We start from the raw sequence: 22,833 nt of genomic DNA, 5'->3' as shown, positions 1-22,833 counted from the left end.
AAGAATATTAGCCATTTTTGCCATATTCCTCAGTTGAAAGAGAGAGAAGAAGAAAGAGGGAATTCTCCACTGAGGGGCCTGTGCCCTGTGGTGTGGGTGTTTGGAGTGTCCTGTTGAGTGATGACGTCCACAGGTGGCATTGCTCCTCCCTGGCCCTACCTTGGGAGGCGGACGTCTTCTCTTCCTGTCATGGTACCTCTTCCATGGCCCCCAGCACTTCAGGCACCCAAGGACAGCAATTTCATTATAGAAAATTTTAAAATTCATTATGGGAAAAGATGCCTTACACAATGTTACCAGAAAATGTAACAGTCTAAGGTGAAAATATTTACCATTTGGATATCTAAAAGAAGATACAATCCAAAATAAGAATCTTATGCACAGACTAGGGAAGAAAATCCAAAGAAATATGCATAAAGGACATTACCAGGAATGTATAGAAGGAGAAAAACAGACGTCAATAAATATTTGAAAAGATGGTGGTATTCATTTATAATCAAATAAGTGAGAACAATAAAACAAAATCGTGGCCAGATCCGTGACTCACATCTGTAATCCTGGCACTTTAGGAGGCTGAGGAAGGAGGAATGTTTGAAACTAGGAGCTCGAGACCATCCTGGGAAACATAGCAAGACTCTATCTCTACAAAAAAGAAAAAAAAGAAAAAAACAATTTCTTCCTAATCAGATTGCCAAAATAATGGGAAAATTGATCACCTGCTTTTGGCTATGTTAAGAAAAATCAGGATAATGTATCCCCTTGAAAGATTTTGAAGTTAGGTAAAAAAAAAAAGTCGAGAAAATGTGACATAATCATGATTTTAAACATTCTTATTTTTTGACATTTTGTTATTTAAAACTTACTTTAAATAGGAGAGTAAGATCTACCTGAAATGATGTTCTTTATTGGATTGGTAATCATGGAAAAGATATAAAATTATTCATTATTTAGAAAAACAATAGATTAGTTCCATGGAACACTATACAGACATGAGATAAAATCAATAATAATGACAAAAATCAAAGCAGCTAATGTTTATTAAGTATTCAGTCTGTGCTACACACTTTTCCCTAGTACCATATGTATATTCTACTGTTTAATTCTTTAAAAACTATATCATGTGACAATCATTGTACAGAGAGGAAAGTAATGCATTCAGGCCAGCTTGTCCAAGGTCACATGACTGGGAAGGGACAGAGCCTCATATATGCGCTCTGAGGCATGCTGGCTGCAGATCATGACATTCAATGTTGCAATTAATGTGTGTAGTTTTTGCCTTGAGAGTACAGAGGACTCACTGCGTAACTACTCACACATGTCACCATAAGCTTGTCAGTTTGGCAAATGTTGAAGAAAAACAATAACATCCAAGGTTCGAGTTTGAGAGAGGAAGACAATGGGCATTACCAAGCAAAGTCAGGACTGAATTGTGAAATGTTGCTGAGGTGATTGTCAAGATTTACTAAAACGTATATATGTGTAGGCCAGGACGCCACATTTAGAGTCCTAGAGGGTTACTTACAAGGAGACTCAATGATTGCACGAAGTAAAAATACAGGAGGTCTTTTTCATTACTGTGTTTCTGGTGGAACTCAGGAACATCAGTCATCATCAGGATTCAGACAGAATGAGTAGGAAACCTATGAGTTGACCTATGTCTCTCAAGATCCAAAACAACTTCCCACCCCTCCCCTCTGTCTGCTCAGTGCCACCCCTCTCCCAGGAATCACTGGTCATGAGGTTGAGATTGCATATGTTTGATGCTGTAGGAGGCAATGACTTTCAAGGACGTGGCTGTGGTCTTCACTGAGGAGGAGCTGGGGCTGCTGGACCCTGCCCAGAGGAAGCTGTACCAAGATGTGATGCTGGAGAACTTCAGGAACCTTCTCTCAGTGGGTGAGGACAGGCAAACTTGAACCTATGGTTCAAGTTTGAGTGTGCAGTGAGAACCTAAATTTCTAGTAAATTTTACCGTGATGTTACCTAGAATGTGTTGGGATTAAGCACGTAACTTTGCCTATTTGCAGGACATCAAGCATTCCACAGAGATACTTTCCACTTCCTAAGGGAAGAAAAGATTTGGATGATGAAGACAGCAACCCAAAGAGAAGGGAATTCAGGTAAGAATCAAGCAACTGTGAATCCCTGTATGTCTCTTCCATCTGTTTACTTCTGTCTGTGCTCAAATCTATTGCCCTGGCCTACATGGCCAAACCTCTTTCTTGGATTATTGACAACCATCTTACACCTGGTGGCCCTGCTGCCTGCCTTCCCATCCTGACATCTGTTCTCATAGCAGCTGAAGTGATCCTCAGGAAATGTAAGTCAGATTGTCATTCCTCAGCTCAAACGCCTGTTTGGCTTATTTTTATTAAAATTATAATCTCTTTAATTGACTTTTAGAGACCCTGTGATCTGCTATTCATCCCCGCTCTGCCACCTCTCTAACTACATCTCCTGTCCTCTCCCTGTCGCTCTGTCTTTACCAGCCACATTATTCTCCCTGCTGTTTCTCTGTCCTCCCAAGGACACTAAGTTGCCTTTTGCTGGTACCCAATGATCACAGACTTAGCAGACTGAGCAACAAACATTTATTATTTTTGTATTCTTTAGGGATAAAGTCTGATACATCTCACTGGGCAGTTATCAAGTTATCTGTAGGGCTTCATGTTTTCTGGATGCTCTTGGGGAGAAGCCTTTGCTTTGGTTTATCAGTGTCTAGGCACTGTCCACACTCCTTGGCTCTTGTTTCCCTTCCTCCATCTTCAAAGGCAGCAACTTGCATCCCCATAGTCATGCTCCCTCTGCCACTCTTCTTATGCCTTCTTTCACCTTTTGGATCCCTTGTAATTATATTGATCACTCCTGGATAATCCAGGATGATCTTCCTCTTCTCTGGTTAACTGACTAGCAACCTTAACTGCATCTACAACCTCTATTCCCCTGCTGTATACATGATCATGGGTCCTGGGGACTGGATGTGGACATCCTTTAGGAACCATTATTCTGTCTCTACAGAAGCTTCTGTCTCAGTCCTTACTTGCTTATCTCAGTCACTGGAATACTCTGTCACCTTAAAACCTTCTGGCATCTCCTTCAGTTATTCAGGTTTCTTTTCAGTTTTAAAGTCATGAGAGAAGCCATCCGAAACCACTCTCTATAATTCCGTTCTATTTTGATTCTTCTTGTGCTGTCTTGTACCAAGTCTCATAAACTTCTGTTTATCTGTCACTTCTACATGCTGGACTGTAATGTCTAAGAAATTTTAACTCTGCTGGCTGTATTTTCAGTGTCTAGAATAGTCCTGGTACATAGCAGGTTTCCAAATATTTGTTAACCTGATGTATGAGCTATTGAATGGGGTGACTTCACTGTCTCCTGGAATCATGGAGAGAGCTAAGAAGTGAACACAAACTACAGTGAAAGAGAGATATTGCAGAACACGTTTTTTGTCTTCCAGTGGCCATATATTTAATTAGAACATTTTTAGATTCCCTTATTTGACTACATTGTGTGTTTACAGTGGGCCCACATCCCATGGAAACTTCTAAACATTATTTTTATTACCACACTGATCAATATGCCTTCCCTGTGACTTATCCTGGAGCTTTTCGTAGGAAGCATACTCATTTCTGGAAAGAAATCATTTTTGAATGAGCATCCTGATGTCTGCTAGTGAGACAGCTTTTCTACAAGGGGAAAAAATTCTCCATTTTGTGATGTGTCAGATAATAACCAGCTTCCCAGCTAGCTTTCCTTTGAGACATTTACCCATCTGCCGCCCATTTGCCTTTCCAAAGTCTGCATGCACATCACTGACCCCAGGTTTCTCCTTCTCCTGGGTGGGGAAGGATGAGGAAGAGAGCAACACAATTCACGCAGCTGAACATTGCCTACATTTCTGGTCATCTTTGTTTAAAAATATGTATATTTCTGCATCTTCATTGTATACAAATTTGTTAAAAACATAAAAGAATATAGATTTTTACAACATAACTTTTCCTTTATTTTTTAGAGACCTAGTGCTCTATTTTCAACTTTATAACTTGGAAGGAATCAGGAAACTGCCCTCTCAAAACATCAACATCCTGAAAGAGACTCTCTCCTCCCCAAAAACCTCTTAAGTAACAGTGTGTTAAATATATCCATATTCCAGTGTGTACCATTGGGTACACATTTACCTATGACTGTTTTCCAAGATTCAGCCTTGCAAGTTATCTTTCCATTTGACTGACTTAATTTAGGACTTGGTAATATCCTGACCAAAGTTTTCAACATTTTTATGCGTGTGAGTCATAGTAAGAAACACATCTTTCACCATAACCAGGACAAACATTTTTCATGCATGTAGATGTTTATGGGTTACTTTTGTAGGCATTTCATGAAATGATACCTTTCTTGCTTGTCATGAAGATGTGATCATTTCTTTTCTAGTTTTTCCTAAATGCTCATTAGAAGGTTTTAAATTTATTTTACAGCTCACTTTTTGTCTATATTGTTCCATTTGGAAATAGGTATAAAGGCGTATTTATCTATGTCATATATTTTCTGCCCTCTTTTTTCTTCTTTTTTATTTGTTTTGAGACAGGGTCTCACTCTGTCACCCATGCTGGAGGGCATTGGCATGATCTCAGCTCACTGCAACCTCCGCCTCCTGGGTTCACATGATTCTTATACCTCAGCCTCCCACATAGCTGGGATTATAGGTGTGCGCCACCACACCTGGCTAATTTTTGTATTTTTAGTAGAGACAGGGTTTCACCATGTTAACCAGGCTGGTCACCAACTCCTGGGTTCAAGCGATCCGCCTGCCTTGGCCTCTCAAAGTGCTGAGATTACAGACGTGAGCCACTGCGCCTAGCCTCGGCTCTTTTTTTTTTTTTTAATGAGAATCTAATACTCCCCCATGGAACCAACCAGGGCACGACCCCTCAGGCATTCTTTTTATCCCAAGTGTTCTCATCACCTTTCATTGTCTCATCAGGAGCATCACCCTTTGTATGCCCCTGTCAGGTCCAGCCTTTCAGATTCCCATCAAAACTGCAGTTGTCTGTTTCTTACCTATTTCAGATAACCAAATTATTGTTCACATCTACAGAAAAATAAAATTAAAGATACATGTTATGCAAAATGCTTGTGTAGGAATATTATGAATATGTAGATATAAACACTCATAGGCCTTTGATATTATTGTGAAGAGTTTGACTACACAGTTTAGAGCAAGAGTTTACAGAAGATCGCTCTCACTTCACACCAACTGCAAGTGTGGGGATTTTCCAAAACTACCTTCACATTCAGTAATTACCTAGAAAGGCAAGCAGAACTCACTGAATGCTTTTATACTAAAAGTTATGGATATTTACAGGGTAGAGGTGCACATTACATTTCACCAAGAGAAAAATAAGAAACAGTTCTGGGAAGTACCAAATGAGGATCTTGTATTCTTGCGATAGAGTAGGATGCATTACAGTCCCAGAATTAAGGTGTGACGTAGAGAGTACAGCGAATCAGGAAAGCTCACTTGAGCCCTGGTTTTACAAGTAATTTTTGAGGCTCCATTACATAGCCATTATTTGTTGATTGATTCCCATGTGGCTCAGTCTCCTGGGCCACTAATTGCATGTAACCTAAAGCCCCACCTTAAATCACATTGCTCTTTGTGACATGGGGGGCACCAACCCCCAAAGGCGTGGCCAGCCACACCCCTAAATCATAGACACTCTCCTCAGGCATAAACTCCTGGAAATTACCTCTTAGATCCTGAGGAAAACATCCAGATCTCATTTTGAGTGAGGTTTATATCTTTACTTTGTAAGGATACACAATATAAACACAAATGTACCAAGTATTGATTATATTACTTTTCTTTAAAGTTGGTTTTGATTCATATTTTATTATATACATAATTTATTAGTTTCATAATTTACCATGCAAGATTTTACACTGATTAGGAAATTCACTAGGAAGAGTAGCAGGTATAATGTTTGTATCATACTAATTTTATTATCTTTTATTTTATTAAAAAAATTTTTTTTCAGTAGCTTTTTGGGTATAGTGGTTTTTGGTTACATGGATGAATTGTCTAATGGTGAAGTCTGAGATTTTAGTGTACCCATCACCTGAGTAGTGTACATTGTACCCAACTTGTAGCTTTTTATCCCTTACCCTACCTTCCAGCCTCCCCATTTTGAGTCTCCATAGTCCATTATATCACTCTGTATGCCTTTGCATACCCATAGCTTAGCTCCCACTTATAAGTGAAAACACGGTATTTGGTTTTCCATTCCTGAGTTACTTTACTTAGAATAATGGCCTCCAGCTCCATCCAAGTTGCTGCAAAAGACATTATTTCATTTTTCTATGGCTGAATAGTATTCCATGGTGTATATATACCACATTTTCTTTATCCACTCGTTGGTTGATAGGCACTTAGGTTGGTTCCATATCTTTGAAAATGTGAATTGTGCTGTAATAAATATAGGCGTGCAGGTGTCCTTTTGATATAATGACTTCTTTTCCTTTGGGCAGACAGTAGTGGGATTGCTGGATCAAATGGTAGATCCACTTTTAGTTCTTTAGAGAATCTCCATGCTGCTTTTCATACAGGTTGTACTAATTTACATTCACACCAGCAGTATATAAGTGTTTCTTTTCACCACACCCATGTCAACACCTATTGTTTTTTGTAAGTCTTTTATTTCTACCAAGCATTTTACATATGATACTTGGTTTAGTTTGAAATTGGCCTCATCCAAACTGGAGATTATGGTGCACTTGAAAAATAAAAACTGAACGTTGCCTGTACTCTTGAGAGTTTCATGCCATGGCCTAAGTGAAATCTTGATAACACTGAACAAAGGCTTCACTTGTCCTCGTCTTTTAATTCTGTATTCTGATAGGAGACAAGATCCAAACTGAGATGGAGACTATTTCAGAAGCAGGAACAGATCAAGAGTGGTCCTGCCAGCAAATCTGGGAAAAAATTGCAAGTGATTTAACCAGGTCTCAAGATTTGGTGATAAATAGCTCTCAGTTCTCCAAAGAAGGTGATTTCCCTAGCCAGTCTGAGGCAGGACTATCTGTAATTCACACAAGACAGGAATCTTCCCAGGGCAATGGATATAAACAGTCCTTCAATGATGTCTCCATCTTTGATTTCCATCAACAATTACACTCAGGAGAGATGTCTCATACATGTGATGAGTGTGGAAAAAGCTTCTGTTACATCTCAGCCCTTCGTATTCATCAGAGAGTCCACATGGGAGAGAAACGCTATAAGTGTGATGTGTGTGGTAAGGAATTCAGTCAGAGCTCACATCTGCAAACTCATCAGAGAGTCCACACTGGAGAGAAACCATTCAAATGTGTGGAATGTGGGAAAGGCTTCAGTCGTAGATCAGCGCTTAATGTTCATCATAAATTACACACAGGAGAGAAACCTTATAATTGTGAGGAATGCGGGAAGGCCTTCATTCACGATTCCCAGCTTCAAGAACATCAGAGAATCCATACTGGGGAGAAGCCATTCAAATGTGATATATGTGGTAAGAGCTTCTGTGGTAGATCAAGACTTAATAGGCATTCCATGGTTCACACGGGAGAGAAACCATTCCGATGTGATACGTGTGGTAGGAGCTTTCGTCAGAGATCAGCACTTAATAGTCATCGCATGATCCACACAGGAGAGAAACCATACAAATGTGAGGAGTGTGGAAAAGGCTTTATTTGCAGGCGAGATCTTTATACGCATCATATGGTTCACACGGGAGAGAAGCCATATAATTGTAAAGATTGCGGGAAGAATTTCAGATGGGCCTCGTGTCTTTTGAAACATCAGCGCGTCCACAGTGGAGAAAAACCATTCAAATGTGAAGAATGTGGGAAAGGATTTTACACAAATTCACAATGTTATTCCCACCAGAGATCCCATAGTGGAGAAAAACCATACAAATGTGTGGAGTGTGGGAAGGGCTACAAAAGGAGGTTGGATCTTGACTTTCACCAGCGCGTCCATACAGGAGAGAAACTGTATAATTGTAAGGAATGTGGGAAGAGCTTTAGTCGGGCCCCATGCCTTTTGAAACACGAGAGACTCCACAGTGGAGAAAAACCATTCCAATGTGAAGAGTGTGGGAAGAGGTTTACTCAAAATTCACATCTTCATTCCCATCAGAGAGTCCACACTGGAGAAAAGCCATACAAATGTGAGAAGTGTGGAAAGGGCTACAATAGTAAGTTTAATCTTGATATGCACCAGAAAGTCCACACAGGAGAGAGACCATATAATTGTAAAGAATGTGGGAAGAGTTTTGGCTGGGCCTCGTGTCTTTTGAAACATCAGAGACTGCACAGTGGAGAAAAACCATTCAAATGTGAAGAGTGTGGGAAAAGATTTACTCAGAATTCACAGCTTCATTCTCATCAAAGAGTGCACACTGGAGAAAAGCCATACAAATGTGATGAGTGTGGGAAGGGCTTCAGATGGTCCTCAACTCGTCTGACCCATCAGAGACGCCACAGCACGGAAACACCTCTCAAATGTGAGGAGCATGGGAAGAACATTGTACGGAATTCATTCTCTAAAGTGCAAGAAAAAGTTCACAGTGTAGAAAAGTCATACAAATGTGAGGACTGTGGGAAGGGCTACAACAGGCGCTTGAATCTCGAGGTGCATCAGAGGGTCCACGTGGCAGAGAAAACATGGAAGTGTCGGGAGTGTGATATGTGCTTTAGTCGGGCCTCAAGTCTTCAGCTTCATCAGAATGTTCATGTTGGAGAAAAACCTTAGTGATGTGATGGTGTGATAAAGTCTTCACTCAGTCTTCATGAATGCAATCTCATCTGAAAGTTCACAAAGGAGAGAAACATTAAAATATGAGGCACATAGTAAGCTCTTCCCTTTAAGTACTTTATCTCTGAATCCATGCTGATGATAAATTTCACACATTCTTGGAAGAGGTAAAACCTTTGTTTAAGATAACATCAGTGCTTCAACCATAACTCAGCATGCCCCAGTAGTCTCAGGACCACCATAGTGGAGAATCCTTGTAAATGGTACAATAAAGCTTCATTCAGAAGTTTGGTAATTACAGCTATCATTCAGGAGACAGGCCTTAGAAAGAGTAAGAGTTCATGAATTTGCCGAACTCTAACGGTGGACATGCCAAAATTGATGTTCGCTAGAATGTAAGCTACATGTGTCTTTCTTTACTGCTAAATCATCACAGCCTTAACATTGATTAGCACTTGGTATGTGTTCAGTACTTGTTTGTCCAATCAATGAAAGGATAAAACATATGTATGGATTTGGATACAATTTTATGTATCCAAAAAGGGAAGCCTACAAAAAATAATTCTGGGAAACATGAGTTGAAATGCAGAGTAAACTCAGTACTGCAATCCATAGCAATATTTTGAATGTTTTTTTCCTTTTAATTTTTTTCTTGATCAGATTTATAATATTCATTGAATATTATTTTATTGCACTTGGCTCCTGACTTCCCCCATCCTGTGTTCTTAAGTCGGATTATTATTTGTGGCTCTATCAAATGTTCATTGCTTTATACGGTATAAACTTAACTGTCTTTTGTAGTTTTTCTCACAGTATAGACTGAAAAGGTTTGGTTAATTTTGCAATAACACGCCACTGCATATTTTGCAATTAAGTGTTCTCAACAGTATTAAGGCAAGATTTACAGTAACACTTTTAAAGTGCCAGATGTACACTGACAGAGATTTTCTTAGTCAATCCTAGATTGATCATGATTTGTGATTTCTATGCAGGCCTTGGTATGATTGCCTTTTAAGTGCTGTACAATTTTTTTTTTCTGGTATAAAATATTCTAAATTTGAAGGACAACTTTTGTCAACCTTCTTATCCAATATTCTTCCACCAACCCTATGAAACAGGAAGAGAAACTTAATGGAGTTTGGTAATTTCATCAAATATATTCATTTTTGGGGGCAGGAATAACACTTAAATCCTCCTCTTTATTGCTGGCAGTAAAAATATGTCTTTTGGAGAGCAGAACATGTCAGAATGTATAAAGTGCAACTGTTTGATATGAAAACCATAGGTTAGGAAATTATGCCTATGACACTAAAACTCCAAAAAGTAGAAGACCACATTGATAATGTCACTCCATTTTAAAATGGAAAGAACAAGTGTTCAAGAACAGGAATTTGTGTGAATTGCATTTATTCCTATAATAACATGAAATCAATGAGATGATGACATAGACACAATAACAAAAGGAGAAAGTGTGGCATTTTTAGCCTTCATAACCTAATCAAATAAATATCTTTGTGTGTTTTATGTTCTTTTAAGTGTTTACATACTGTGTAAATGAATATTTTTACTGATCTTTGCTGGCAATGAGGATTTGCAGGCATTTTTCCATTTTGTACTTCCATGCATTTTAAATTTTTTTATGCCACGATCTTTTTAAACAACCAGCTCTTGTGTGAATTAATAGTGTGAACTCACTCATTATCTTGGTGGGGACACCAGTGTTCATGAAAGATCTGCCTCCATGACCAAGCACCTTCCAATGGTCCCCACCTCCAACACTGGAGGTCGTATTTCAACATGAGATTTGGAGAGAATACATATTCAAACTATTGTCAGATGCTAACTCATCAGGTATACACCACAGTAATATCTTAAGTGTGTTAAGTTAAAGTGATATCTTTTCTAAGGTATAGGACAAGTAGGGCATATCACCCCCGCTACAAGCAAAGAAAAGTGTCACAATGCTTAGTGTACCACTTTTGATATTGGATGCAACTTATTGTTTTGATTGTGCTACTCTTTTATGAGTGACCTAAAAACTTTTTGACTTGTCCCAGACAAGTTTGTATAATATGTCCCAGCTGCCACGTAAGCTTCTCTGCCACTAAAACCCTATGATCCCGGAGGTCCAAAAGTGTTTGAAATGTCAGTGGCAGATAGTGATGTTTGAAGCCTATGGCTGGCCCTAATTGGAGAATTAAAATTCAGATGCTTAGGATTTTGAAGCAAATCTCTGCCATCCTCTGCATATATTTACTCTCCACTTGAGAAGAAGCTTTTCATTTTGCTAGGGTTTTTTTGTTTGTTTGTTTGTTTGTTTGTTTGTTTTGATGGAGTCTTGCTCTGTGGTCCAAGCTAGAGTGCAGTGGCATAATCTTGGCTCACTGCAACCTCTGTCTCCCAGGTTCAAGCGATGCTCCTGCCTCAGCCTCTCGAATAGCTTGGATTATAGGTGCCCGCCACCGCGCCTGGCTGATTTTTGTATTTTTAGTAGAGATGGAGTTTCACCATCTTGGGCAGGCTGGTCTCAAGCTCCTGACCTCATGATCCACCCGCCTTGGCCTCCCAAAGTGCTGGGATTACAGGCGTAAGCCACCACGCCCGGCCACTAGGGGTCTTAAAAGGGACAGAACACTTGACCACAGACCACCAAATTAACATGTGACTTATGCTTTCCATCATGAATTGGGTGTCGACCCCTGCATCTCTTTAAGTTACACGTGCAGATTAGTATTCCATTTGGAAGTGGTGTATATGAGATTGTGTTTGTGCAGGCTCTGAAGCCACAGGTAAGTGCACCTAATATTCACCTCACTACTCTTGCTATATTATCTTCAGAATGAGTGAATATAAAGATAAGTCATCTGAAATTATTGTCTCAGCAGCAGAAAAAAGTGGAATACACGGTTGGGCGCGGTGGCTCACGCCTGTAATCCCAGCACTTTGGGAAGCCGAGGCGGGCGAATCACCTGAGGTCGGGAGTTCGAGACCAGCCTGACCAACATGGAGAAACCCCGTCTCTACTAAAAATACAAAATTAGCCGGGCGTGATGGTGCATGCTTGCAATCCCAGCTACGCAGGAGGCTGAGGCAGGAGAATTGCTGGAAAGCGGGAGGCGAAACAACGTCTCAAAAAACAACAAAACCAAACAAAAAACTGAAAGCTGGTAATGAAACAAATACATGTACATGAACATTTGTAGTAACACTGTTCACTATAGCCAAAAGGTGAAAAGAAGCCAAATGTGCATCAACGTATGAATGCAGAAACAAATTGTAGTATAAACATAAAATATTATTCATCTATGAAAAGGAATGAAGTACTGATATGTGATATGATGTGAATAACATTAAAAATATTATGCTAAGCAAAGGGAGTTAGAAACAAAAGCTTCCATTCATTTTTATGATTTGTCCAAAACAGGTAATAGAAAAGAGAGAAAGATTAATGTTTCCCCAGGAGTGGGATTATGGACAACAGTAGTGATTTGCTTAGTGGGCATGGGGTTTTCTTTGGGTGATAAAAATGTTTTGGAATTCAAGAGGTGGTGGTTTCACAATGAAGCAGCTACGTTGTCTGAGGTATAAACCCAGGGTTCGTCGTTAAGCGCCAGGAAAATTTAGGACAGGGACACACAAGAGGAGTTTAGGAGCGGAGGTTTAATAGGGAGAAGAGAAACGGGTTTCTCTATAGAGGAAGGGGTCTCCGAGCGGAAGAGGGTCGGCTGGCAGCGAATGTGCTGAGTTTTACAGTTCAGTTTGAGGAGGCACTGTCAGATTTACATAGGGGTCATGGTTAAATCAGTTATGACGTTTACATAGTGCCTGGGGAAGGCTGGTCGCCCCACCATAAACTTCTTATGCAAACAGACTTCCCAGTTGATTGTCCCATCTTGTCTACTCCTTACTGTGCACGTGGCTGGCAAAGAGAAGGGAAGATGGAGCCGCCATCTTGAACATGATTGGCACAACTGGCGGTATCTATGTCTGCCGCAGCTCCATTTTACAGGCTGCTCTTCCTTAGGAAGGGAAATAATTTGGGGCTGTTTTTCATTAAACAGAAAAGCCGTACCGAGGGCTCCCATACCCTATCTGCCTAAGTGATTGCTTCTTAACTCCTACATCAACAACACTCTATTTGTACTAGATGCCATTGCCATTGAATTACGTGCCTTGAAATAATTTTGTTTTGTGAATAACACCTCAAAATTGTTTTTTAAATAACAAAACGACTATGTTAAAAAACGTTCTGCATAGCGAAAAACAGAAGTCAAAGGAAAAGCTTTTTGGTTGAGCAATATTTGATACAATGTTAATATGAATCTGTAAATAATACTTGACGGAGGGAAAAAGACGAAACACTCAATAGAAATGTGGGCAAAACATTTGACCAACTCACAAACACTATAAGAATGGCAACGGAAAATATTCAAGGATGTTCCACTTTATTTACAAAAGAACAAATACAAATTAAAACTACATTTAGATTTAATAATACCACTTCTTACCATTAGATTAGCAAAACTTAACTCCTCGAAGATTGCGTCTTCTCGCTTGTTCCCTTTCCAGTAACACTCCTCTTATCGTTGGAGGCGTTTAGAGTTCAGGAATTCCTGTGTATTCAATATTTTCTGTCCTGAACCAGGGAGAGAGAAGGACGACTCTCAGGATAACAGTTCACATTCCCCACCAGGCAGGCGCTCGTGGCTTTGGGATTCCTTCCCAGTGGGCACCCCGGAGTGGCAACACTTCCCCCTGAAGAATGAGATTTTGAGCGTTTTTCCTTCGGCATTTGGAGGAGTGTAATCCAAATGCTCTATGGTGTCGCACACACTAGTTCCAGGAGGAGGACACAGGCAATTCTGGTAACGGTAGTCCAGGTGCTCAATGGAGTAGCGGTCAGTTTGGCTCCGGCAGGGGAATCGGGATTTCTGGGAAATGTAGTCCAGACGCTCAGTGGAGTCGCGGTCAATTTGGCTCTGGCAGGCGGATGCCAGGGAATTCTGGGAAGTGTAGTCCAGACACTCGGGGTCGTCGCGGTCAGTTTGGCTCAGGAATTCTGGGAAGTGGAGTCCAGACGCTCTGTGGAGTAGCGGGCACTTCCGCTCCGGGACTGTAAGGTTGCTGCAGTTTTGTCCCTGGTGGTTTGGGTCAGTTCCGCGGGACCCTTCTGAATTTCCTGGACCTACGCATTGGATCCTCAACCAACTGGTGATCGAATTAGGGGAAAAGAAGCCTCGTCGGACAGCAGAGGTTTGGCGGGGCGAGGGCCGCCGTTTTCGTTCTAGTCAGTGGAGCCTTCTTGGGCTTGGGGCTGTCCTCGCGTCCCCCGGGTGTTTGGGACTTTGTCGGGTTGCGTCTCGCCTGGTTTTAGGGTTTCCGGGGCTCTGAGCTCGCCCAGTCCGCCTCCCTGCACCCCACACGCGTGGCCACGTCCTCGCGATAAAACGTTGGGATGTCTCCTTGGGTCTACCGTTACTGTTCTTTAAGATGGGGACTTTAGGAACATCCTAATATAATCGTTTTGGGAACTGGAAGAGGTAACACAAATGAGAGCCTTAAAGCAACCCCTGTCACTTGGTGACTGGTGGTCTCTTGTTAATTTCCCACGAAGCGGGTCCCCGGGTGGGGTGAGAGCTCCAGCTGCAGGGGCACTGGCCCTTCTCCCTGATCCCTGCAGGACGCTGGATGATCCCGGACGCCTTCTGACCTCTTTTCTAGGAAAGCGAGGGTTGCGTCCACTTCCATGAAGGGAGAGGCGCATTTAACTTTTATGGCGCATGGCGACCACGGTCAGGGTGTTTCACAGCCTTCTCCTTACCCAGCCCAACCTTTCCAAAAGAGCTGCAGGGAGGGACTTTTTGGCTTCTGAGGGCAAAGCTCTACCTGAGTGATCCTTGCCTTTTTTCTTTGACAGAGATGCTCACCCCAACCGAGAGTGTATAGAATGTGTCTTAGGGCATGGGTGTTGCTTTCAGTTGTCATGTTTTTCTAGTCTTTAATCTTGAAAGATAGCATAGCTTTCATCTTTTTTTTCTTGATATTTTATCCTTGTTATTTTTGAAGAGTATAGATGAAGTTACTTTGGTCAAAGATGTTCATTTGGAGTTTTCTGATGTATTTCATGTTTAACTTCAATATATGCATTTTTTTTTTTTTTTTTTTTTTTTGTGGGAATACCACAGAAGTGGTAAATCTCTCTCTCTCTTTATTTTTTCCTTGAGACGGAGTTTCGCTCTTGTCTCCCAGGCTGGAGTGCATGGCAGGATCTCAGCTCACTGCAACCTCCACCCCCCGGGTTCAAGCTATTCTCCTGCCTCAGCCTTCGAAGTAGCTGGGCTTACAGGTGCCTGCCACTACACCCGGCTAACTTTTGTATTTTTAGTAGAGACGGGATTTCACCATGTTGGCCAGACTGGTCTCAGACTCCTGACCTCAAGTGATTCAACCGCCTCGGCCTCCCAAAGTGCTGGAATTACAGGCATGAGCCACCGTGCCCAGCCTGAAGTGGTAAATTTCTTATTGCAACATAACAGGGGCATATGTCAGTTTGTCACTTCATTGGTGATCTCAGCTTTGTTCACTTGGCCAAAGTCATGTTTGTCAGATTTCTGCATTGTAAAGTTATTATTTTGATTTTTTTTTTTTTTAACCCCAGGAACACAGATTCAAGTTGCTCTCAATATACACTCCCTAATTTTTTAGTTAAATAAAATTTTTTAAGGAGAAATACATTTATTAGTGCACATTCTACTGTAAAGATGAGCTTTCCCTCCTTCATTTCCTTACTCATTCATTCAACTATAAATATTCTATCAGTGTGGATGCAGAATCCAGCCTTATTAAGTTAAACGACATGTGGATTAACAATTACCAATACTTTGTCCAATTTTATTGAGGTGTATTCTATATATCATAGAATCTACCTATTTCATGTGTACACTTTAATGATTTTTTTTTTTTTTTTTTTTTTTTGAGACAGAGTCTCGCTCTGTCTCTTGGGCTGGAGTGCAGTGGCCCGATCTCGGCTCACTGCAAGCTCCGCCTCCCGGGTTCATGCCATTCTCCTGCCTCAGCCTCCGGAGTAGCTGGGACTACAGGCACCCGCCACCACACCTGGCTAATTTTTTGTATTTTTAGTAGAGACGGGGTTTCACCGTGTTATCCAGGATGGTCTTGATCTTCTGACCTCGTGATCCGCCCGCCTCAGCCTCCCAAAGTGCTGGGATTACAGGTGTGAGCCACCACGCTTAGCACTTTAATGATTTTTAGGAACTTTGTGGAGTGGAATAAACATCACCATAATTCAGTTTAAATCATTTTCATCCCCCATTAAGACTCCTTATGCCCACTTATAGTTAATCCTCTTTCTCACCTCAAATATGCAGAGACCACCTACCTACTTTCTCATTATATACACTTGCCTACTCTGGAACTTCATAGAAATAGGATCATGCAATATGTGGGCCTTCCTATGTGACTGGCTTCTTTCACTTAGCATAATGTTTCCAAAGTTCATGTGTGGTGTAGCATGAATCAGTACTTCATTCCTTTTAATTTCCAAATAAGATTCCATTATAAAGATAGGCCACAATTTGTCTATCCCTGTACTCATAGGAGGGCATTTGTTGGTGTGCAGTTTTGGGTTACTATGAATGATGCTGTTGTGAACATTCATGTGTTCATTTACAATACACATTCGTGCTGGCGGACGGCATCCCTGGCCACACTTTCATGTCTCTTTTTCTGCTTTCCCTGGTACTTTCCAGGCAGGATTCTGCTTTCCCTCGAGTTGCATCACTCAGGACTCTGAATATTCCCTGAAATAGGAGGAAAAATGAACACGTTGAAGGTGAATACAGCTTGCCTCTCTTGCTGTTAAAATTTCTTTTTTATTTTTGAGATGGAGTCTTGTTCTGTCACCAAAGATGGAGTGCAGTGGCCTGATTTTGGCTCATTGCAATCTCTGCCTCCCAAGTTCAAGTAATTCTCCTGCTTCAGCCTCCCAAGTAGCTGGGAGTACAGGCACACACCACCACACCTGGCTAATTTTTGTATTTTTCGTAGAGATGGTGTTTCACCATCTTGGCCAGGCTGGTCTCAAACTGCTGACCTCAGGTGATGCACCCACCTCAGCCTCCCAAAGTGCTGGGATTGCAGGTGTGAGCCACCGTGCCTGACCGTATTTCATCTGACTACTCGTATTCTCAGATGTTCTTCTCAGTCTTGGGAAGACTTAGGGAGTACAACAGAGATATAGCATGGGAGAAACAGAATCTAGCTCCTCCTATGTGAACACCTCCAATAATCCTTGTGTGAAGCTGCAGTTAAGCAGTTATAGCCTGTTGTGTTGTTCCAACCCGAGAGCCAGCATCCACACATGGCACTGCTCCTCCCAGGCACCATTTCGGGGTGACCTTCTTTCTTTCTGACTTGACACCTACTCAGATGGACCCAGTGCCCCAGGCACTCAAGGACAGTAATAACCATAGTCATGATAGAAAATCTTTACTTTCAGTATGGTAAAGGATACCGCACACAATGTTACCAGAAAATATAACAGCCTAGAGCGAAAATATTCACTACTTGTATATCTAAAAAAGATAAAATCCAACATAAGAATCTTATGTACAGAATAGAAAAAGAAAATCCAAAGGAATGTGAATAAAGGATATTAACAGGTAAGTTTAAAAGGAGAAATTGAGATGGCCAATAAATATTTGAAAAGGTGATGGTATTATTTATAATCAAATAAGTGAAACTGTTAAATTCTTCCTAATATGATTATAAAAACCATGGGAAAATTGATAATCTGCTCTTGATTATGGTAAGACAAATCAGTGTACATATATCCTCTTGAAAGATCAGAGTTTAGTAAAAAATTGAGACCTGATATTATATGATCACAATTTTAAATATGCCTATTTATTGACATTTTAATTTTCATTTAAAATTATTTTAAATAAATAGGAGTAAAATCTACCCAAAATTTTTTTTACAGGATTGGTATTAATGAGCATATATAAAATTAAGGATTATTTAGAGTAGATAAAAATAGATTATCAATTCTTTGAAATACTGTGCAGACATGAAATGAGATAAAATGGATGGCAACAATGATAGTAATAATAAAAAAAATTTTTTAAAGCTAGTGTTTATTAGGTATTTAGTCTGTACTGATGAACTTTCCCAATGCTCCATGTATTTCCTTGTTTAATCACTGAAAAAACTATAATATGAAAATTGTTAGAAAGGGAATAAATAGGTGAACTTGTCCAAGGTCATGTGACCAGGAAGGCACAGAGCCTTGGGATGTGCTCCTAGGCACACTGTCTGTAGATCGTAAATCAATGCTGCAATTAATGTATGTAGTTTATGCCTTGAGAGTACAGAGGATGTACTGCATAACTGTCCCACACAGGTTACCACAAGCTTGTTAGTTTGGTGGCAGATATTAAAGAAAAATGATAACATTCAGGGTTCAAGTATGAGAACAATGGGAATTATCAGACAAGACTGGGACTGAATTGCTAAATGTTACTGGGGCAGTTGGCAAGATTCATTGAAACCTATATACGTGCAGCCCAGGATGTTGCATTTAGAGTCCTACAGGGTTACTTACAAGGAAACTCAGTAAGTACAGAAAGTAAACCTACAGGAGGTCTTTTCCATCATTGAAATTCTGGTGGATCTCAGGAAAATCCATCATTGTCAGGATACAGACAGAATGAGTAGAAAATCTATGAGTTGGCTGGGTGCAGTGGCTCATGTCTGTAATCCCAGAACTTTGGGAGGCCAAGGCAAGCGGATCACCTGAGGTCAGGAGTTTGAGACCAGCCTGGCCAATGTGGTGAAACCCCATCTCTACTAAAAATACAAAAATTAGCCAGGCATGGTGGTGGGCACCTGTAATCCCAGCTACTTAGGAGGCTGAAGTGGGAGGATCACTTGAACCCAAGAGGCGGAGATTGCAGTGAGCCAAGATCACGCCCCGGCACTCCATCCTGGGCAACAGAGCAAAACTGTCTCAAAAATAAATAAATAAATAAATAAATAAATAAATAAATAAATAAATAAACAATAAAAAAAGGAAATCTATGTGTTGACCTATGTCTCTCAAGATCCAAAACAGCTTGTCTTCCCTCCCCTGTGTTTGCTCTGTGCCACCCCTCTCTCAGTAGTCATTGGTCGTGAGACTGAGGTTGCATATGTTTGATGCTGTAGGAGGTAGTGACCTTCAAGGATGTGGCTGTGGTCTTCACTGAGGAGGAGCTGAGGCTGCTGGACCTTGCCCAGAGGAAACTATACCGAGAAGTGATGCTGGAGAACTTCAGGAACCTACTCTCAGTGGGTGAGGACAGGCATTCTTTATAAGGGAACGTCAGGACCAGGGGTGGCTTTGTATCTTGGAGGGTTCAAGTTTGAGTATGCATTGGGAACCTAAGTTTCTAGTAAATTTTACTTAGATTTTTTTCTAGGATGTATTAGCGTTAAGCACATGACTTTTCATATTCACAGGGCATCAACCACTCCACAGAGATACTTTCCACTTCCTAAAGGAAGAAAAGTTTTGGATGATGGAGACAGTAACCCAAAGAGAAGGGAATTTAGGTAAGAAGCAAGCAACTGTGTGTCCTTGTGCATGACTCTCCCATCTGTTTTACTTCTGTCTGTTGCCCAGCTCTGTTGCCCTAGTCTAAATAGCCAAACTTCTTTCCTGAATTATTATAGCCGACTTTCGGCTGGTTGCCCTGCTCCCACTTTTCCCACCCTGACATCTGTTTTCCACATGGTAGCCAATCTGTTGCTTAGGAAATGTAAGTCAGATTTCCATTCCTCGGTTCAAAAGCCTTTCTGGCTGCTTATGTTTACTTAAGTTACAAGTGTTTTAAGTGCCTTTTAGAGACCATGTAATATGCTGTTCATCCCCCACCACCTCTCTGACTGCATCTCCTGTCCTCTCCCCTTTGCCTTGTCTTTCCAGCCACACTGTCCTCCATACCATTTCTCCAACCTGCCAAAGACACTGTATTGCCTGTTGTAGTAACCAATGACCACACATTTACTCGACTAAGCAACAAAAATTTATTATCTTTCTGTTCTTTAGGCCTGAAGTCTGATACATCTCACTGGATAATTATCAAGGTGTCTGTAGGTGTTTGTTTCTTTCTGGATGCTCTTGGGGAGAAGCCTTTATTTTGGTTTACCAGTCTCTAGGCACTCCTTGGCTCTTGTTACTCTTCCTCCATCTTCAAAGGCAGCTACTTTGCATTTCTGATCCTTCTTCCATAGTCATGCTCACTCTGCCACTCTTCTTATGCCTCCGTCTCCTGCCTTTCAGGTTCCTTGTGATTGTGTTGGTTACCCCTGGATGATCCACAATGACCTCACTTTCTAGTTAGCTGATTAGTGACCTTAATTGCATCTGCAATCCCAGTCCCCCTTGCTGTGTAATATAACATGTTTGTAGGTCTTGGGTACTGGATGTGGACATCTTTTATGAATCATTGTTCTGTCTACTACTGAAGCTTCTGCCTCGAGAGCCCTTACTTGCTCTTCTCTCTGATCAGAATACTCTTTCACCTCAAAACTTTCTGGCTTCTCCTTTAAGTATATTCAAGTCTCTGTTCAGTTTTAGAGAGGCCATTTCCAGCTACTGTATTCAAAATACTGTTCTAGGCCAGGCGCTGTAGCTCACACCCATAACCCCACTACTTTCAGAGATCAAGGCAAGTGGATCACTGAGGTCAGGAATTCGACACCAGCCTGGCCAACATGATGAAATCCCATCTCTACTAAAAATACAGAATTAGCCAGGTATGGTAGCATGTGCCTATAGTCTCAGCTACTCGGGAGGCTGAGGCAGGAGAATCACTTGAACCCAGGAGGCGGAGGTTGCAGCGAGCCGAGATGGCGCCACCGCACTCCAGCCTTGGTGACAAAGTGAGACTCTGTCTCAAAAAAACAAACAAAACACTGTTCTATTTTTTTCTTCTTGTGCTGTCTTGCACTGTGTTTTATGTCTTTCTGTTTATCTGTCACCTTTACCCCCAGGAATGTGATATCTAAGAGGAGGAATTTTAGCTGTTTTGCTCATGGTTATCTATTCACAGGCTAGAAGGTATTGTTCTGGTACATGGCAGGTATCTAATTATTTGTTATCCTGATAAATAAATTAATGGATGAGGGGAACTTCAGTGTCTCCAGGAATCATGGAGATAGATAGTTAATAAGTAATACACAAACTAGAGTGAATGAGAGCTATTGCAGAACATGTTTCTGTCTTTTGATGGCTGCCTATCTAATTAGAACTTTCTTAGGATTCCTTGTTGGGATACTATTTTTAGGTACATGCAGTTCACCCACATCCCATGGAAACTTCTAAGTGTTTTTTTTATGACCACACTGAGTAATATGCCTTCTCTCTGACTTGTCTTGGAGCTTTTTTTTAATTTTATTTTTTAAAATTTTTTCTGTAAGTTATTGGAGTATAGGTGGCATTTGGTTACATAAGTTTTTTAGTGATTTGTGAGAATTTGGTGCACTCATCACCTGAGCAGTATATACTACACCATATTTGTAGTCTTTTATCTCTTGCCCTCCTCCCATTCTTTCCTGCAAGTCCCCAAAGTCCATTGTCTCATTTTATTTTTTATTTTTTATTTTGAGATGGAGTCTCGCTCTGTCGCCCAGGCTAGAGTGCAGTGGCGCGATCTCGGCTCACTGTAAGCTCCACCTCCCGGGTTCATGCCATTCTCCTGCCTCAGCCTCCCGAGTAGCTGGGACTACAGGTGCCTGCCACCATGGCCTGCTAATTTTAAAATATTTTAGTAGAGATGGGGTTTCACCATGTTAGCCAGGATGGTCTTGATCTCCTGACCTCGTGACCCACCTGCCTCAGCCTCCCAAAGTGCTGGGATTACAGGCCATTGTCTCATTCTTATGCCTTTGCATCCTCATAGGTTAGCTCCCACATATCAGTGAGAACATATGATGTTTGGTTTTCCATTCCTGAGTTACTTCACTTGGAATCATAGTTTCCAGTCTCATCTAGGTTGCTGCAAATGCTATTAATTCATGCCTTTTATGACTGAGTAGTGTTCCATCATATATAATACCACAGTTTCTTTATTCACTCGTTGATTGATGGGCATTTGTGTTGGTTCCATGATTTTGCAATTTTGAATTGTGCTGCTATAAACATGCGTGTGCAAGTATTTTCGCGTAACGACTTCTTTTCCTCTGGATAGATACCCAGTAGTGGTATTGCTGGATCAAATGGTAGTTCTACTTTTAGTTCTTTAAGGAATTTCCACATTGTTTTCCATAGTGCCTGTACTAGTTTACATTCCCACCAGCTGTGTAGAAGTGTTCCCTATCACCACATCCATGCCAACATCTACTGTTTTTTGATTTTTGATTATGGCCATTCTTGCAGGAGTAAGGTGGTATCACATTGTGGTTTTGATTTGCATTTCCCTGATCATTAGTGATTTTGAGTTTTTTAAAAATATGTTTGTTGACCATATATCTATATTCTTTTGAGAATTGTCTATTCATGTTCTTAGCCCACTTTTTGATGGGGTTGTTTGATTTTTTCTTACTGATTTGTTTGAGTTTGTTGTAGATTCTGGATATTAGTTCTTTGTCAGATGTACAGATTGTAAAGATATTCTCCCACTTTGTGGGCTGTCTGTTTATTCTAGTGACTGTTCCTTTTGCTGTGCAAAAGCTCTTTAGTTTAATTAGGTCCCAATTATTTATCTTTGTTTTTATTGCATTTGCTTTTGGGTTCTTGATCATGAAATCCTTGCCTAAGCCAATGGCTAGAAGGATTTTTCCAATGTTATCTTCTAGAATTTTTATAGTTTCAGGTATTAGATTTGAGTCCTTAATCTATCTTGAATTGATTTTTGTATAAGGTGAGAGATGAAGATCCAGTTTCATTCTCCTACATGTGGCTAGCCAATTATCCCAGCACCATTTGTTGAAAAGGGTGTCCTTTCCCCACTTTATGTTTTTGTTTGCTTTGTCGAAGATCA

General features: G+C 40.8%; 2 protein-coding genes and 1 long non-coding RNA gene across 6 annotated transcripts in view; 2 read left to right on the top strand and 1 right to left on the bottom strand.

Annotated features, from left to right (window-relative positions):
* Positions 1–10,333, top strand: part of ZNF224 (zinc finger protein 224) — an 18,704-nt gene extending 8,371 nt beyond the window's left edge. For 2 of the 3 annotated variants that reach the window (XM_017885845.1, XM_017885844.1), the window contains 3 exons: positions 1,770–1,896; positions 2,028–2,120; positions 6,900–8,830. In XM_017885845.1, coding sequence (XP_017741334.1) covers positions 1,770–1,896; positions 2,028–2,120; positions 6,900–8,788 — 2,109 coding nt within the window. In that variant the 3' untranslated portion in view covers positions 8,789–8,830. Of the gene's footprint in view, positions 1–1,769; positions 1,897–2,027; positions 2,121–6,899 lie in introns of all 3 variants that reach the window. The other variant, XM_017885843.1, reaches the window with a different exon arrangement.
* On the bottom strand, positions 4,871–13,724 carry LOC108538031 (uncharacterized). The gene is made up of 2 exons (XR_001887985.1): positions 13,300–13,724; positions 4,871–8,841 (listed from the first exon to the last, which is right to left on the bottom strand). It is a non-coding gene; the product is annotated as an uncharacterized LOC108538031 (long non-coding RNA).
* Positions 13,725–13,813: 89 nt separating this feature from the next.
* ZNF225 (zinc finger protein 225) overlaps positions 13,814–22,833 on the top strand; it is a 17,128-nt gene continuing 8,108 nt past the window's right edge. Inside the window, exons 1-4 of one of the 2 annotated variants that reach the window (XM_017885846.1) lie at positions 13,834–14,044; positions 16,561–16,643; positions 19,016–19,142; positions 19,310–19,402. In XM_017885846.1, coding sequence (XP_017741335.1) covers positions 16,629–16,643; positions 19,016–19,142; positions 19,310–19,402 — 235 coding nt within the window. In that variant the 5' untranslated portion in view covers positions 13,834–14,044; positions 16,561–16,628. Of the gene's footprint in view, positions 14,045–16,560; positions 16,644–19,015; positions 19,143–19,309; positions 19,403–22,833 lie in introns of both variants that reach the window. The other variant, XM_017885847.1, reaches the window with a different exon arrangement.

This window comes from Rhinopithecus bieti, unplaced genomic scaffold (genome assembly GCF_001698545.2).
Source record: "Rhinopithecus bieti isolate Rb0 unplaced genomic scaffold, ASM169854v2 scaffold_15643, whole genome shotgun sequence".
Classification (NCBI taxonomy): domain Eukaryota; kingdom Metazoa; phylum Chordata; class Mammalia; order Primates; family Cercopithecidae; genus Rhinopithecus; species Rhinopithecus bieti.
Note: the sequence above shows the minus strand (reverse complement) of the source record. Positions and strands in the feature narration are given on the sequence as shown.